The sequence below is a fragment of the Rana temporaria genome, chromosome 3 (genome assembly GCF_905171775.1).
Source record: "Rana temporaria chromosome 3, aRanTem1.1, whole genome shotgun sequence".
NCBI lineage: Eukaryota > Metazoa > Chordata > Amphibia > Anura > Ranidae > Rana > Rana temporaria.
In genome coordinates, this window is record NC_053491.1 from 69,104,909 (window position 1) to 69,123,517 (window position 18,609).

The 18,609-nt window shown below is 41.3% G+C and overlaps 1 protein-coding gene across 1 annotated transcript in view; it reads left to right on the forward strand.

Moving 5' to 3' along the window:
• The window catches only part of UNC13C (unc-13 homolog C), an 829,386-nt gene that overhangs the window by 406,065 nt on the left and 404,712 nt on the right, over nucleotides 1-18,609 (forward strand). Inside the window, exons 13-15 of the mRNA XM_040342717.1 lie at nucleotides 998-1,148; nucleotides 4,194-4,262; nucleotides 8,209-8,298. Coding sequence (XP_040198651.1) covers nucleotides 998-1,148; nucleotides 4,194-4,262; nucleotides 8,209-8,298 — 310 coding nt within the window. The remainder of the gene's footprint in view (nucleotides 1-997; nucleotides 1,149-4,193; nucleotides 4,263-8,208; nucleotides 8,299-18,609) is intronic.

Here is an 18,609-nt window from a genome sequence, read left to right on the forward strand (position 1 = left end):
CGGCTTCTCTGCTTATTGTACTCTGAAGTATTAAAATACTAACTTACAGCTATGGAGGATAGGCGTCTGTTCATCATTTGTTGTACGAAATACATGATTTTAATCAAAAAAAGGAAAGACTCGTGACATTGTCAGCTTTTTGTGACCCATGGGAAAAACATACCAGTTGTGTGGCCTGTACGGAGCCTGGGCTGAGGCTGCTTCCACTCTTTACATGAGGGTTTTGTGTGATGTGCAGCTCCTGGGACTTCTTTTCCTTTCTCATTGTCAGCTTTTTGACATTTATTGAAGGCAGTATTCAGTTTACTCACAGAAGCATCCTATAGAAGAACACTCTTCCCTTAGCATTGTTTGCTGTAGATCAGTTTTCTATAGTCGTATTGTTTGAGCATTCCCGTACTCAGTGTCCTGGAAGGAAATTGCCACATCTTGGATCTTTCTGGTTTATTATTGACCAGGTAAGACCATAATAGAATGTGAATTCCACAGCTAGTTTAGGGACTGATATAATACAGCAACATCTCATTATAACTACATTTCATTGAAAGTAATTGATAAGAAATAATTTGTGAGAAAAAGTTGTAAAATAATATATGATGGAAAATAAAAGTTATATTCAGCTTTATTTACTTGGTTGACTTTTCAGCACCTTTTCTTTCTCATTGAAAACATGAGAAAAGACGAGAAGGAAGTCGTTGGGAATTGGAGTGCTTATGGGCATCTCTAAAAGGCAGATGAGTGCACAGAACACAGATAATAATGCAACTCCATCCTCCAAGAAGGCACTTTGTTATTTAATTAATTATTTAACTGTTATAAAAATGGCTTACAGTTGTGTCAACTCTATTAGGAAAAGCACATACATAGATGTCAACACCTGGATACCTTGCCTGATATTCTAATATATCATACTAAAGTAGGCTTGTGGATGATTTTTAATGGCCTTTTATTTTACTTATATTTTAAGGAACTGTTTATTGCTCTGTATCTTTTCTAGGCACTTTTCTTGCTTGTCTTCCAAATACATGTGCCCGGGTGTTCCTGCCGTCATGAGTACCTTGTTGGCAAATATAAATGCATTCTATGCACATACAACCGTATCAACTAATGTTTCTGCATCAGACAGATTTGCTGCAACAAATTTTGGGGTGAGTGATGAGACAAAAATGTACTAGCTTTGTATGACTTTTATATTCTACCAGTCCTATTTCTTACAGCCCTGATACTGCTACCTACAGTATTTACTTCCCTAGCATCCTTAAATATTGTTTTTGGGTGCTGTCACAAGCTTCCAACATCTAAATATCAGAAACTAGAACATCCCATCATTCCTTTTAGCCCAACACTTCCCCCACACTACAAGGTCTAAATACTTATTAGTTTATGGGGTATAATGAGAGACAGTATTACTAAAACCTAACCCCTGGTCCCCCCTATGCTCCCCATTTGTCCCCAAAGCTCCATTCTGTCCCTCTGCATCATCATGTACAATGTAGGACTATGAACCCTGCATTGTACATGAAGAAGGCAAGTGTGCAATTGCTGCTGTGTGTGGCTTAGAGAGGAGACTTCAGCTCTGCGGTCACATTGCTGGGGGGAGCCTACTGGGGCACAGAATAAGATACGTATTGCATGGGTGTTCACATTGGTGCGGATCAAAAAAAGGGTCCTGCACGACTTTGGTACAAATGTGATGCAAATTCAGCCATACTATCTGTATGGCTGAAATCGCATCGCACAGACATTGCATGTGATTTGCTCTGCAGTGCGGTGTGAATCACATGCGATGTCGGACAGCGCACCAGTGTGAACCCAGCCAAAACCTGGGTAATCCTACTCTCTTTTCATTGAAAGTCTTTATGGTGTATGTGCTACCATCCATCAGTCAAGTCCACCTCAAAAGGCTAGTTAAAAGATAGACAGACAAATTCCTCAATGTAGGTACGTCTAATCTACAAGCATGGAGCACTAGCCCTGGTTTTAAGAGGTGATCCTTCTCTTTACCTACAGTAGTCTTTAAGTGTAGCCAAACAAAAAATGCAGGGAAGTAAAGTGTTAATCCCCTCACCTGATTAGTAAATGTTTCCTACACAGTCTCAGACTCAGCCTTTTACTGCTTGGCTACAGTCTACCTGACATATCCAGCAACTACACACTTGCCTTCTTCATGTACAATGCAGGGTTCATAGTCCTACATTGTACATGATGATGCAGAGGGACAGAATGGAGCTTTGGGGACAAATAGTAAGCATAGGGGGACCAGGGGTTAGGTTTAAGTAATACTGTCTGTGCAAATATCGTGTGACATAAAATATTGCAACAATCACCATTTTATTATCTGGGGTCTCTGCTAAAAAATATCATGTTTGGGGGTTCTAAGTATTTTTTTTGCAAAAAATACAGATTTTACCTTGTAAGCAACAAACATCAAAAATAGGGTTAGGAATGAAAGGGTATTGTGGCTGTGGCATGTGACCAGCTGGTAGCAGCTATATGTTTTGTGTTTAGGCAGTCAGGTGTGGTGAGCCCTAAGGATCTTGTCACGCAGAGCAGAGCCCACTTCAATCTGAAGGGGATCCATGAGCAGATCATTTGCCAAATTAGAGCTTTAGGGCTAGTTTACAATTGCAATTGCCCTTTGAAAACTGATTCATATTGGATTGCTTTTCAGAGATTGTTTGACATATTGCCTCCTCACTGCCTGTCAAACACCCTCTAAAAAGTGATCTGCAACATATCCCATTTCTAAGCGGCAGCAATGATAGCCACACATCTGTATGGGCCCTTTTAGCACAACTTCCTCACTCAAAGCCTCTCTAGATCCCTCTGGTTTCATGCATCCCTCAGAGCCCTCCTCTCCATCCCTACTTCATCACTGTACTCCCCTCCTTAGATTGACACTAGTGATGAAGCACCGTTTATTCCTGCTTCATTCATTCTTCAAATTTGTGCTTTCTGTACCTCTTCTAGACATAAACAGTACAGAAAAATTTGCTTTGTTTCATTTCAGCAATACAGATAAGTCATTGAAAAAAAATTGACATGGGTTTCCCCCCCAGTCCATTACCAGGCCCTTTGGTCTGGTATGAATATTAAGAGGAACCCCAAACCAAAATTAAAAAAACAATACATAGGGGTCCCCCCAAATTCTATACCAGGCCCTCCAGGTCTGGTATGGATATTAAGGGGAGCCCTGTGCCAATTTAAAAAAAAAATTATGTAGGGATCCCCCTCAAAATCCATACCAGATCCTTCAGGTCTGGTATGAATTTTAAGGAGAATCCCATGTCAAACTAAAAAACAAATGGCGTAGGGTTCCCCCCAAAAATCCATACCAGACCCTTATCCGATGGCACAACCTGGCAGGTTGCAGGAAAAGAGGGGGATGAGAGAACGCCCCCTTCCTGAACCATACCAGGCCACATGCCCTCAACATGGGGAGGATGTCCCCATGTTGATGGGCACAAGGGCCTCATCCCCACAACCCTTGCCTGGTGGTTGTGGGGGTCTATGGGTGGGGGGCTTATCGAAATCTGGAAGCCCCCTTTAACAAAGGGGACCCCCAGATCCCAGCCCCCCTATGTGAATTGGTAACAGGGTACATTGTACCTCTACCATTTCACAAAAAAGTGTCAGAAATGTTAAAAACCACAGTAGACAGCTTGAACAAGTCCTTTGTTAAAAAGAAAAAAAATTCCAGCAATGTAAATCCATTCTCGAGCGGAGGATACGGAGAAAAAAACAAAAACAAAAAATGCAGACTTGATCCTGTCTCCATGGGAGGCACCCACGGAATGACGTTCTCCCGCCGTGGCATCTCTTATATAGCTGAGGGCGGGGCCACCCGTCACGTGCGTGGGTGAACCCGCCACCTCTGACGCAACAGGAAACGCCGGGGTTACCCAGTGACATGTACGGGTGACCCCGCCCCCCCTTTCCTAGTAGGAACCAGCTAATTACAGCAATACATGGACATATAGGAATCAATCAGCAAGACTGATTAACAACTGTGCCTGTTTGTTGCATAGAGGTCCAACAACTTTATGTAATGTCACATATTTCATCTTTAGTTCTGTTTGTTATTGTTTTTAGGTGAATTTTTAGTTGAATGGCCAGAACATTTATTGAAATATTGTTCTAGTTGTTTTTTCCTATGGTTTGTTATTTACATGACTGTTCATTTGCTTACACAGAGAGAAAAATTCATAAAACTATTGGATCAGTTGCACAACTCCCTCAGAATAGATCTTTCTAAATACAGGGTAAGTGTAACAAGTTATTGATGCACTCCAAGCATTAATTATAGATGACATTTATTCTAATAATGTGCTATAATCTGACTATTCAACATGTCAAAGTGCATTTTGCTTTTTTAACGTTGTATTATTTTTGGATGGATGAACATCTCATGATTCTTTTGTGTAAAATAATAACTGTCAAATGATGAAGCGGGCAGTTTTATCAGTTTATTTCCTAGTTATTACACTTTTCATTTCATTTTGATTGATTACTTTAGCCTTGTAGTGACCATTAGAACACCGATTTTTTATTTTTTTTTGTATTGTATCAAGATCAGTCCAACTGTAAAAAATTTAAATATAACAAGGGAGACATCGATATAGAAACAGTGGGGGTGTATTTACTAGAACTGGAGAGTGCAAAATCTGCTGCAGCTCTGCATAAAAACCAATCAGCTTTAAGTTTTTTTTTTTGTCAAAGGTAAATTGAACAAACTGAAGTTAGAAGCTGATTGGCTACCATACACAGCTGCACCAGATTTTGCACTCTCTAGTTTTAGTAAATCAGTCCCAGTTTTATTTAATTAATTTGTTTAATGATAGTTTTCATGTTTGTTCAGAAAAGATTAGATTTACACAGAGAAAGCTTGTTTCAGTGTTACTACACAACTTTCCTTTATGTGTGCCACAGATCCACTATGATAAAACCATAAGACATGGGCTAGTGTTTGAACTGCATTTTAGTGCAACAAAACATTTTGAATTTTACCATAACAAGAATACAGATTCTGAGTTTTTGTTACATCTACCAGAACTAAAATGCAGTTTTAATGGTTCTGGCTACTTTAAATTGGACCTTGTCTAGAAATAATATCCAATTTTACTTTTATTATTGATTACTGCCACTGCCTAGTCTTACCTCTGTTATTCTTATGTGAGCTGCCATATTAAATTATCCTCAGACTACACAGAGAACTGGTGGTAAAATTTGTAAATCATAGAGGGCCTCAAATGTGGCCACATAACTTCCACAGGGTCACACAATTGCAGTGTTGAGAAGTGCATTGTATCAAGCTAGGCAGACAATTTAAAATGAACAGGCTATAATTCACCTCAACGCCCACTAATTTTAGTCCTGCATTTTTTTGCAATGCACACTGAAGAGAGGGATGGAATTAACAAGGCTTCATGATTAGCATCAGTGACTGCAATCAAAACCCCCAATAGTGGTGTCAGTGGCTGCAGTAATAACTCCCAGTATTGGTGTCTGTGGCCACACACACACAGAGAACCAATAGGCTGCTTGTTTAGCACCAGGAATATAAAGATAGCTTGCTGTTTGAAGTCATGTAAATAGCCCTGATACTGCTTTAACGTCCTGTCCCTCTCTTCCTCTGGCCCTCTGGTACTGGCAACCTCTTGGTTCCATCACTTCCCTACACTAGCTGCATACAAATGTAGTGAAGTCGCACACTGTTGTGTGTAGATAGTATTGCCCTTACTTGCTTATCAGTTTTGTAAGACTTCAGACCCACATAGATGATATTTCAGCCAGGAATTTAGATGAGAGACCAGCATGTCTAGGTTGTTAGCATTTTCATTGTTTAATCAAAATCACCAAGGTGCAATATAAAGGGACAGGCTCTTGGCACCAGTACATAACACATTACAAAGCTGAGTAAGCAGTTTGCAATTTTTTAAAAGCTAAGCTAAACTGAGAGATTAGCCAAAGAAATGTGGTTTTGCTAATGGTTATATATAAAATATATATATTTTAATTCCATCCCTCTCTTCAGTGTGCATTGCAAAAAAAATTAAAAATTCAGGACATTTTAAATCCTGAAAATTCTGCTCAGAATTAAGAGACACAATTTTTACTTTTGTCTGTTATGTCAAAGTGGTATTAACCCAACCTCAAAAATGTTAAAAATTTCAGTTTACCAATTACTAGATGTGATGTTTGCATTTTTTTAAGGCTTTTCCCCTCTGCTTTCACTTGGTGATCTGGCCAGTAACACACCTCCTGTATTAGGGTGCCCCCCAGCCTGGATGGAGAAGCACATAGACATCTTTGGATAGCAGCATTGTCAGTCTGGGAGAAGGCTGGTGTTATGCCCCGCACACACAATCAGATTTTCTGTCGGAAAAACCTTGGATGTTATTTTCAACAGACTTCCGCTCAAGCTTGACTTGCATACACACGGTCACACAAAAGTTCTCTGAACTTTCGACTGTCAAGAACACGGTGATGTACAACACTACGACGACCAGAGAAAATTAAGTTCAATGCTTCCGAGCATGTGTCAAATTGTTTCCGAGCATGTGTCAGAATTTTGCAAGTCGGAATTGCTACAGGCGATCTGATTTTCCGATAGAATTTTTTTCCATCTGAAAATGTGAGAACCAGCTCTCAATCTTTTGTTATATCTACAGCATTGTAAACAGCATTTTCTATGGCTGACATTTTTAAACTGTTAATTAACCTCCCTAGCGGTATGATTATTTCTGGTTTTAGGTGCTGAAAGTGGTACCATTATTTGCAAGGAAATTTGGTGATTTGTACTGTAGGCCTGTAATTCTTAGGAATAACTCACTTAAATCTGTCCAAACAAGAGTCTAGTAGGCAACCCGGGTATGAATTTTTTTTAAAAACAAAAATATAAATTATAATATAATAAATAATTATAAATAATTATAACAAATAATAATATAATTATAATAAAAATGATTCAATAATGTAATCAACTCAAAATCACTGAAATTTGCTCAGTTGCAGAATTGTTGCTGTCATTACTTTTATTTTTTTATGACGAATTTCCCCACAAATCGCTATCGCACAATTCTGCAAGTGATTAAAATGTATTATCGCTGTTTTCTAGATGCTCTAAAAAACATTTTTGACATAAAGGGACACTTTTGGTTGCTATGGACAATCTACAGTTTGCAGGCAGAAAGAACAGTTTTTATTATATAAAAGAACATGTAGGGCACTGGGCAGACCACTAGGGACAAGGGGGATGTTTATTTTTTACATGCAGTACTGTAATATATAAGATTACAGTATACTGTATGTAAGGTGTTTGTTACCTTTTTGAATTTGGCGCCGTTCTCCACCCCCGTGCGGCATAACGTCGCAGGGAACGGAGATCGGTGGCACACAGAGGCACTGTGTGAATCAAGCGAGCACCCGCTCGCTCACACAGCGCAGGGGCATCGCTGGATCCAGGGACAAGGTAATTAAACCCTGCCTATGGATGCTGCGAGGCGAGCCCGAGTCTGACTTGGGGTTACCGATCCTAGCAAAAAAATGTAACCCCCGAGTCAGACTCGGGAATACCGCCAGGGGGGTTAAGAGTTCTTTAAGCATTATTAAAATCACTGCTCCCAGCCAAAATATATGTAATGTATCTATTTTTGCTTTGGTACTGTCACCCAAGGCAGTTCTCGGGTCCCCCCCCAGTGTCATTTGTTTGACAATCTCTTATCGATTAGCCTAAAAAAATGTTAAGGTCTGATTTTCAACACTTGGCTCCAATTACAACTTCTGTGGGGATCGGATCTGACATCTGAACTTCCGTAATGATTGCTGAACCTGCCTCAATACTAACCCAGGTTCAGCTCATTACTATTCATGAAATCTACTAATTTGCAAGTCATCAAACACTATGAACAGTACACATTTATTGTTTTTATCTGGATGTTTTCATTTGTATATTCTCTCATGCATGAGATTTTATTTTAAGAGAATATGCCTTCCAAAAATGTTGTTTCAGCAATAAACTGTATTCATACTTCATGCTGTGGATATTTTTGTATCTTTAATGGTTAAAGTATAACCATAGGCAAAAACTTGTGTTACTGGTTTCCCCTGATAATCATGGATTTAAAATGTAGCCTAGGCTGCCTTGTAATAATTGTAGCTCAATAATAAAAATAAAAATAACGTAAGTTTGTATTATTTTACCGACAGGATAACTTTCCAGCTTCTAACCCTGAAAGGCTCCAAGACCTAAAATCTACAGTGGACCTGTTAACAAGCATCACCTTTTTCCGAATGAAGGTATAGTCAGTAGCCATTGTCTTTATAAAGCACATTTTATGTTGTGTGTCTTACTAGATTTCTTGATATGTATGTTTTATGATCCCCTGGTAATTGAAATCTACTGTTTCTGGTACTGCCAGATAAATTTTGATTTTAATGTCTTACTATTTTTTTCTCAACAAAATGTATTGCTTATTTTGCTGATTCTGTTTATTTCTGTCCCAAATACAGTATCAGACTGTTTACCCTCAAGTGCACTGAAGTTTAGTTAAAATGTTGACTGTTCAGTCCTATATCTTACCTTTAATGAAGTGTATCCCACAATCTAAATGTTCCTTATGCCCCGTACACACGATCGGAATTTCAAATGGAAAAAGTTAGACAGACTTTTTCCATCGGAAATTCAGACCGTGTGTATGCCCCATCGGATTATTTCCATCGGAAATGCCAATGATTTCCGTCAGAGTTTAGATAGAGAACATGTTCTCTTTTACTCCGATGGAATTCCGTCGCAATGTACTGTAAGACTAAACCTAAGGTAATTAACTAATACAACATCAGGATTAATTAGGATGTATTATCACAGGTTGGAACTGTGAGTACACAGATTAGTAAGGAAGGTTCCACGTCCTTGATAGAGAATATATGGTTTGGCAATGTCATGGACTTTATAGGCACAGAGGGCCAAATTCTCAAAAGAGATACGCAGACTTAACTGCTGTTCAGCCTGCGTATCCCTGTGCCTAACTTTGGAAACGATTCTCAAAAGGCTTTTTCCAAAGTTAGGCAGAAAATCTGACATGTGTAAGACACTTACACGGTCAGATTTTAGGATGCAGTACCGCATCCGCCACTGGGGGCATTTCTCATTGAAATGCAGCTTTGCGTATGCAAATGAGGACTTAAGCAGATTTTCAAAGCATTTCAGCACTTTGATTTCTGCCTAAGTTCCGCATTTGCCGGCGCAAAACTAGGGCTGGTTTTATAATGTGGAAAGTTAGCCAAACCTTGTAAAGGCCCATTCCAGCGACGGCATTTGGTATGCATTCCTGAGGGAGAACTCCACGGCAATTTTTAAATTCAAAACCGGCATGGGTTCCCCCCCAGGAGCATACCAGGCCCTTAGGTCTGTTATGGGTTGTAAGGAGACCCCCCCACGCCGAAAAATTGACGTAGGAGGTCCCCCTACAATCCATACCAGACCCGTATCCAAAGCACGCTACCCGGCCGGCCAGGAATGGGAGTGGGGACGAGCGAGCCCCCCCCCCCCCCTCCTGAGCCGTGCCAGGCCGCATGCCCTCAACATGGGGGGGTTGGGTGCTCTGGGGCAGGGGGGCGCACTGCGGGCCCCCCCACCCCAGAGCACCCTGTCCCCATGTTGATGAGGACAGGACCTCTTCCCGACAACCCTTGCCATTGGTTGTCGGGGTATGCGGGCGGGGGCTTATCGGAATCTGGGAGTCCCCTTTAATAAGGGGGCCCCCAGATACCGGCCCCCCACCCTAAGTGAATGGATATGGGGTACATCGTACCCCTATCCATTCACCTGGAGGCAAAAAGTAAAATGTAGTAAACACACAACACAAGGCTTTTTAAAATAATTTATTATTCTGCTCCGGATGCCCCCCCTGTCTTCGTTATTAGCTCAATTAGCAGGGGGGGCTTCTTCTTCCACTCTCCGGGGGTCTTCCGCTCTCCGGGGGTCTTCTCCGCTCTCCGGGGGGGGCTTCTCCGGACTCCGGGGGGCTTCTTCCATCTTCTCCCCTCTTCCGCTGTTGACTCGGCGAACCCCGGTTCTTCTGCAGCTCTCCGGTGCCTTCTTCTTCAGCGCTGGCTGCCTGCTATGTTTGTGTGTTAGCTCGATTTCAAACAGGCAGCCGGCGCGGTCTTCTGTGACGCCAGGGTCTTCTGGTCTTCTCCCCTCTTCCGATGTTGCCTCGTCGCCTGTTGTCGCTGTAATGATGGAAGCGCGCCTTGCATCACATTTATATAGGCATCACCGTCCCATCATGCTCCGGCAGGTACCCACGTGGTGGGTGCACGTGGGTAGGCACCCACCACGTGGGTACCTGCCGGAGCATGATGGGACGGTGATGCCTATATAAATGTGATGCAAGGCGCGCTTCCATCATTACAGCGACAACAGGCGACGAGGCAACATCGGAAGAGGGGAGAAGACCAGAAGACCCTGGCGTCACAGAAGACCGCGCCGGCTGCCTGTTTGAAATCGAGCTAACACACAAACATAGCAGGCAGCCAGCGCTGAAGAAGAAGGCACCGGAGAGCTGCAGAAGAACCGGGGTTTGCCGAGTCAACAGCGGAAGAGGGGAGAAGATGGAAGAAGCCCCCCAGAGTCCGGAGAAGCCCCCCCGGAGAGCGGAGAAGACCCCCGGAGAGCGGAAGACCCCCGGAGAGTGGAAGAAGAAGCCCCCCCTGCTAATTGAGCTAATAACGAAGACAGGGGGGGCATCCGGAGCAGAATAATAAATTATTTTAAAAAGCCTTGTGTTGTGTGTTTACTACATTTTACTTTTTGCCTCCAGGTGAATGGATAGGGGTACGATGTACCCCATATCCATTCACTTAGGGTGGGGGGCCGGTATCTGGGGGCCCCCTTATTAAAGGGGACTCCCAGATTCCGATAAGCCCCCGCCCGCATACCCCGACAACCAATGGCAAGGGTTGTCGGGAAGAGGTCCTGTCCTCATCAACATGGGGACAGGGTGCTCTGGGGTGGGGGGGGCCCGCAGTGCGCCCCCCTGCCCCAGAGCACCCAACCCCCCCATGTTGAGGGCATGCGGCCTGGCACGGCTCAGGAGGGGGGGGGACGCTCGCTCGTCCCCACTCCCATTCCTGGCCGGCCGGGTAGCGTGCTTTGGATACGGGTCTGGTATGGATTGTAGGGGGACCCCCTACGTCAATTTTTCGGCGTGGGGGGGTCTCCTTACAACCCATAACAGACCTAAGGGCCTGGTATGCTCCTGGGGGGGAACCCATGCCGTTTTTTTCTTTGAAAATTGGCATGGAGTTCTCCCTCTCAGGAATGCATGCTGAGCGACGCTGACATTTTTTTTTATAATTATTTGTTTTCCCGGCGCGTCTTTTTTTTTTCACCCGTCGCAACTTTAGTGTCCCGTCGAAATTCTCAAAGCCGACCGGCGTTAATTACGTTCGCGCGCTGCACGTCGGGAAAATGACGTCACACGCATGCGCAGTACGGCCGGCGCGGGAGCGCGCCTCATTTAAATTTTAAACGCCCCCAGGAGAGGAGGACCGCCTTACGACGGCGGCACTTAAGTTACACAGCGTGTAATTTCTACCTAAGTGCTTTGACGATCAGGCACTTAGGTAGAAATTTTAAGTCAGTGTAACTTAACTGCTGAAATTTAAGTTACGCAGAGTTTTTGAGAATTTGGCCCAGAGTTCACAAAGTTGAATACAACTTTTTAACTTTTATTACAGAAAATTCATTAAAATATAGACATGTTAAAAAAAATCACACAGTTCGGAAAATGCCTAGAGGGTATATACTGTAGGTAGAAAAACCACCAAGACCTGTTCCTGGTAAGCGTAAGGCATCCAAGTGGAACAGTAGCCAGTATACAGTGTGGGGAAGTGTAGTATAGTGCCGCTCTACATGTTGCTTGCAAAAGCGCTTCCTCGTAAGCTTTAGGCAAATATTAGGCTTATAATGTGTGGTGGCCCACTATATACAAATGTATAGGCTAGATAAAACGTCAGATGGGCAGGGAGGAAAATGCGGAGTAAATAGTCTGTCATCCAGTTTATCCAAAGGGGAGAGAGATAAGGCTTGGGTATTTTCAACATCAGAAATTCAGCACTGTAAACAGGACCAGGCATTACCGAAAACAGATTGCTACGCTAAAGAGCAATTACCAGCATTACTGGTAATTTATGTACTTGAAGCTGTAGGCAAGAAAAAAAAAAAAACAATCACCAAACTTTAAAGTATTTATATACTGTACATTCCTAAACGGTAAAACAGTTTCAAAACAAGCCATTCCTCACCTCTCTAGCTGCTTGTACTGTAAAGTAATGTATTGTCAGCTCAATGAACATTAACTTTATAAATTGAATATTCACTTTGCTAGGTGAACAGTCTGTGTTTAGTAAATCAATCCGAGTGTTCAAGTATGACTGGTTTCAAGTCAAGATAAATATAGATTCCTTTTTCATAAACTACGTATTTCAATTTAAAATTCAAGAAAAAATACTAGAAAAAAAGAACATAAATATGACTGAACAAAACATAAAAAAATGTGTCTTATTCGGGGAGATTATCTTTTGGGTTCCCATGTTGATGATTGTGGTCACCAAATGATATTCAGAAAATAACTATAAATGTTTTCAATTGGTAAAGCTGAAGCATTTATTTCAAGATATTTCTAAATACATATTTGTCAGTTTCCTATTCTGCTAAAGTTCTTCCAGCAAGCTAATCTTATTCATTTCAAAAAACTACTTTGTAAAAGCATAATATCTCTCCAGTGTCTGATAATTCTGAGTTGTATTGCTTTTAAAAGATGTGTGCCACCAAGAGTTGTGCACGTCTATGCTAGATGATGTGTTATTTATTGTAATATTTGCATTGATTTTCATATTTTTAGATATTAAATGTGTCATTTAATATATATACATTCTAGCTTCCTTGGTTTAATAATGTTTTAATTGCATCTGTGAAAGTTTTTGTTGGCAACTTTTTTAAACCTCTTTCTTGGTAATACTTCCTAATGAACATTGACCTCTTGTAGATACATAGGCATGCGTAGGTGGTGTGCCAGGTGTACCTGGGCACACCCTAATCAATATGTACAGTGTTGATTCCCCCTACTGCCCAGGCTTCCCTCTGTGTTGCTCCCCCTCCCCCCACTGCGCTGCTGGCTTCCCTCCCCCCCCATCTTGCTGATGTGGGGGATGTTTCAGGATGGAAAGTGGGGTAGGGGGTTTAGTAAATATGTAAATTACTGGTGCCTTTCTTTTCTAAGTGAACACACTCACTCACTGTGTTCATTCATAACTGGGAAGCTTCCTGTTTATTCACAAACTGAAGCATAATAAGCACAGTTTACTACTACACAGATCACTTCCCAATTATTAAGCATGTGTGTTTGAGTTTTGGGGTAAACACCCTAATGCTATAGCTGCGCACACCTATGTGTAGATATATAATGTGAAGTATATATTTCAAGTGAGTAGTATCACCTGGAGATTTCATTGCACATTACTACCTACTTTAAAGTACCACTAAAGAGGGATTATAACACATATTATGTTTTTATTGCTATTTATACCCATAGAGTATAAAGTAAAAGTGAAAGTAAAAGAAAATCCTAAATTGCAGAGTGTTCCCAGAAAAGTTAACATTTCTGGGATTTCCTTTCACTTCCTATTTTGAGTATGGGACAGAAAGCGAAGGTAAATCTCCCCAATTGGACACAGAAGGCATAAAAAGAAAAAAATATCAAATGGCTTATTACCCTCCCCTAAAAAAGTTTTATCTATAGTTCTTCTTTAAGAGGCATATGTATAAAGCACTGCATGTGGCATTTACTGTGATTTAAAACACATCCAGCTGGAAGATACAGGTGTCGTATAAATACATAAGTGGTCCATATAGCGAACTTGGTGTAGAGTTATTAACGTTAAGGTCATCACAAAGGACAAGTGGGCACTCTTTACAACTGGTGAAAAATAAATTTAACCTCAAAATACAGAAAGGCTTTTTCACAGTAAGAGCTATGGAAATGTGGAATAGACTCCCTCAAGCGTTGGTTCTGGCAAACCTAATAGATTGTTTTAAAAAAACTTTTAAATATAACTGGATACTAATATGTATAGATAATAACACCTATGCTGTTATTTTTATTTGCCTTTCTATGTATCAACTGTGGGTATAGGATCGTGAACACGGAAGGTTTTCTATTTGTGTGTATTTTTTTTCTATTGGTTGAACTGGATAGACAACCAGACTAACTATTTAATTATATAGTGAATATATGGTAAATGTCACATTCACTGCTTTTATAAACCTACCTGAGTGAGTGAGTGAGTGACTGACTTGTAAAGCGCAATACATGCAAACTGAATCGCCTCTGGGCGCTGTATCCATTTCATGGGTAAGGAACCCCTTGACCTCAGAAGAGATGGGTTTTAATCTTTCTCCTGAAGGCCAAGTGGTCCGACTCCAGTCAGATGGTGGTTGGTAGTGCATTCCACAGGCGAGGTCCCTGGACTGCAAAACTTCGATCTCCTTTGGACTTGTATCTGGCTTTGGGTATCTGGAGTAGGTTTTGATTGGTGGATCGCAGAATGCGATTGGGGTTATGGGCTTTTATTTTTTCGCATAGATATTGGGGGGCGTTTCCTTGAATACACTTATGCATTAGGCAGAGTGCCTTGAAAGTGATTCTGTCTTTTACTGGCAACCAATGAAGGGATCTCAGTGAAGGTGAGATTGATTCCCATGTTTTTTTTCCAGTCACTAGTCGAGCGGCCATATTTTGAACGACTTGCAGACGAGTGATTTGGTACCTCTAAATATTTGTAGTGATATGAAATTGTTTAAAGCCTTTGTTCTTTAGTTCTCATAAAATTAAATTAAGCTAATTAATCTGAGTTTGGCTTGTTTTGTGTTAAACAGTTTTAGTAGTACCCCCCCCCCCCCCATTCAAATTCTGATTATTACCGTATATATACTCGAGTATAAGCCAAGTTTTTTAGCACATTTTTTTGTGCTGAAAATACCCCCCTCGGCTTATACTCGAGTCACCTTTTTGCACCTGATCTCTTGGATTTTGGGGACCCGGTACTGGCTGGTCGTAGGTCCCCTGTAGCCACACTCTTCCTCTACAAGTGTGCAAAGTCTGTTGATCCGGGGGACCTACGGCCGGGAACCCCTTCTATAGACTCCCATGTTAAATGGTGATTTCTCTGGTGATTTTGGGGACCCAGTACCGGTCCTAGGTCCCTTAGACCCAGAACTTGGCACACATGTAGCCTCATTTCTCCTCTACAAGTGTGCAAAGTTTGTTGTCTGGGGGACCCATGGCTGGGGAGCACCATTTTTTCAAAGCCAGGCACCCCTTCCATAGACTCTTATGTTAAACAACAGTCTAGTCATGGGCACAGTGAGGCATGGGCACAGTGAGGCATGGGCACAGTGAGGCATGGACACAGTGAGGCATGCACATGGACATAGTGAAGCAAAGTGAGGCACAGTGAGGCATGGACACAGTGAATCATGGACACAGTGAGGCATGCACATAGACACAGTGAGGCAAAGTGAGGCACAGTGAGGCATGCAGATAGACACCCTAGGCTTATACTTGAGTCAATATGTTTTCCCAGTTTTTTTGTTGTAAAATTAGCTGCCTCAGCTTATATTCGGGTTGGCTTATACTCGAGTACATATGGTACTTATTGCATAAGGAGCAAGTATATTTTTAGTATTTAGCATAAAAAACAGACAGGCTGTTTTGAGAAAAGAAACTGTTTGAATATCTAATATTTAATGGTATAAGAATAATAGTATTATATTAGTTGGGGGAGGATTAACAAAGTATAACTGAATTGTAACTGTGGCATCCAAAGTAGCTACAATTCTGACAACACACGCCATCTGATGTTGCCATATAGTCATATGGTCCAATTGTTTAGATGACCTCAACAAAGGTTGTTTATGCACATTAAGATGTTTTCAAAGTGAATCTATAGATGTGGGTCTCCATTATCAAGAGCCGAGCAGATAATTGGCAAAGTAGTGGAAGAAATTTCACCATTGCCCCTGATTGAGCATCCTACAATGATCTTTGCAAGGATACAGTAAACACAGTTCTTTATAAAGAAACAGTCACAACTAAGAATAAGCAAGCCTCTTTTGCACTTCATAAAAAGAGTTGGCAAATCAACATTGGGAAATCACTTAACAAGGTTATTGTACTGTAAGTTACCACAAAGCATACCATTGTTTTCCGAAAGAATTCCCCCCCCCCCCCCCCTTAGGTTTTTTCTATAGACAACAGCATTGCTGGAACAATGTTCTATGCACAGATGAGACAAATTTTGAAGTTCTTGGAGACATCAAAACATTGGGCATCAACAGAAAAACATAATTCCATCTGTAAAGCATGATAAAGGGAGCATCATTTTGTTTGATTGCTTTGCAGCCTTAGGCCTGGGTGGCTTACAATCTTTGAAAGATCTATAAATTCTTAGTTGTGGTATGAAATTCTACAGCGGAATGTCAGGGAATTTGTATGTCACCTGAAACATGAACATAACATGCCCAGAAACCCATAACAAATTAACAAAAGTGATTCAAACAGAAGAAGACCATATTGTATAAAGACCAAATTGGAGCCCCAAGCTCTGCCTGTATTGAAATGATGCAGTGTAATATGAAACAAGCTGTATGTGCAGAACATCCAAAACACAAATACTTGAACTGAAATATTGCTGCCAAGGTCTAATTAACAGCTACAAAAATGTTGGTTATTGCCAATAACCAGGATCCAATAGAATTATGTGAGCCATTACAAGGCATTATGTGAATGGGCAAGAAACACAACACTGCAATTTCTGTGTATGAGAGTCTTTGCCCTCATAGCCACAGCATGTCGGAAGTATAGTGAAAACTATACTATTCGGCCTGAATGAAAGTGTAAATATCAAAGAAATTATAATGATCCTTTAAGTGACATACAGCTCATGAGATATGTGAGATAATCATATGATGTGTGAGACATCAGTGCTCATCTGTGCCCAAATCGTTCCACATCAGTGCTCATCCGTGCCTTATACATGCCACATTGGTGCTCATCCATGTCACATCCATGCCACATCAGTGCTCATTCATGCCACATCCATGCCACATCAGTGCCATCACAGTGCCCATCAGTGCCACATCACTGACATCACAGTGCCCATCAGTACCACATCAGTGCCATCAATGTGCTCATCTGTGTCACATCAGTTACATCACAGTGCTCATCCGTGCCACATCAGTGCCATCACAGTGCTTATCTGTGCCACATTAGTGCCATCACAGTGCTCATCCATGCCACATCAGTGCTCATTTGTGCCATCACAGTGCTCCTAAGTACCCTACAGTGCCATCACAGTGCTTATCAGTTCCATTCAGTGCCACTACAGTGCTCATCAGTGCCCTGTAGTGCCCTACAGTGCCTCACAAAAGTAGGTAGTCAGGAAATGTGTAATTTATGCTCCTAGAACACCTGATGGTGCTCCCAGCATGATGGGCCTTTGCATTTGACCAGGCTGTGTGAAAGTCTCACACATGTGGTATTGCCATACTCTGGAGGAGTAGCAGGAGGTATTTTGGTGGTGTCATTTTGTAATTTTTAGTATGTGTATGCTATGTGTTAGACCTATATTATAGATCGACAACGTTGTGTTAAAAAAATGTGTTTTAATTTTCTTTCCACATTTTTCAAAAACTTGTGGACAAAAATTACTCGTTATGCCTCCTAGATAATGTAATGGGGTGTTTTCTTTCCAAAATGGGGTCATTTTGTGGGCATTTCGATTGTCCTGGTGCTCCAGGGCCTTCAAAAGTGTAAAAGGTAGTCAAGAAATGAGATGTGTAATTACTGTCCCTAGAACACCTGATGGTGCTCCCTGCATGTTGGGCCTCTCTATGTGGCCAGGCTGTGAAAAAGTTTCACACACGTGGTATCGCCATACTCAGGAGGAGTAGCAGAATGTGTTTTGGGGTGTAGTTGCAAGTATGCATATGCCATGTGAGAAAGTAACCTGTTAATATGACAATTTTGAGAAAAAAATTATAATTGTGCAAATAATTCCGGGGAAAAAAATCCAACTTCCAAAAATTCAACATGCCTCTAACTCAATGTTTCTCAACTCAGGCTTTCCATTATTTTGCACAGTTGATTTGATCAGTTTCACCTCCTTAGTAATTACCACAGCCATTTCATCTGAGGGAAATCCTGAAAACATGACCTGTTGGGGCACCTTGAGGACTGGAGTTGAGAAACACTGCTCTAACTAAATACTGAATGTCTTCTTTCTAAAAAGGAGTAATTTGGGAGGTATTTGTACTGTCCTGGCTTGTTACTGTCTCAAGAAATGAGACAGTACATCGTGTGTTGTCAGGTGTGATCAATTTTTAAAGATTGGCACCATAGCTTGTTGACTCTATAACCTTCACAAAGACCAAATAATATACACTGATATGGGTTATTTTTACCAAATAAATGTAGCAGTATAATTTTTAGCCAAAATCTATGAAGAAATATTAGTAATTTACAACATTTTATAAAAGAAACAAAG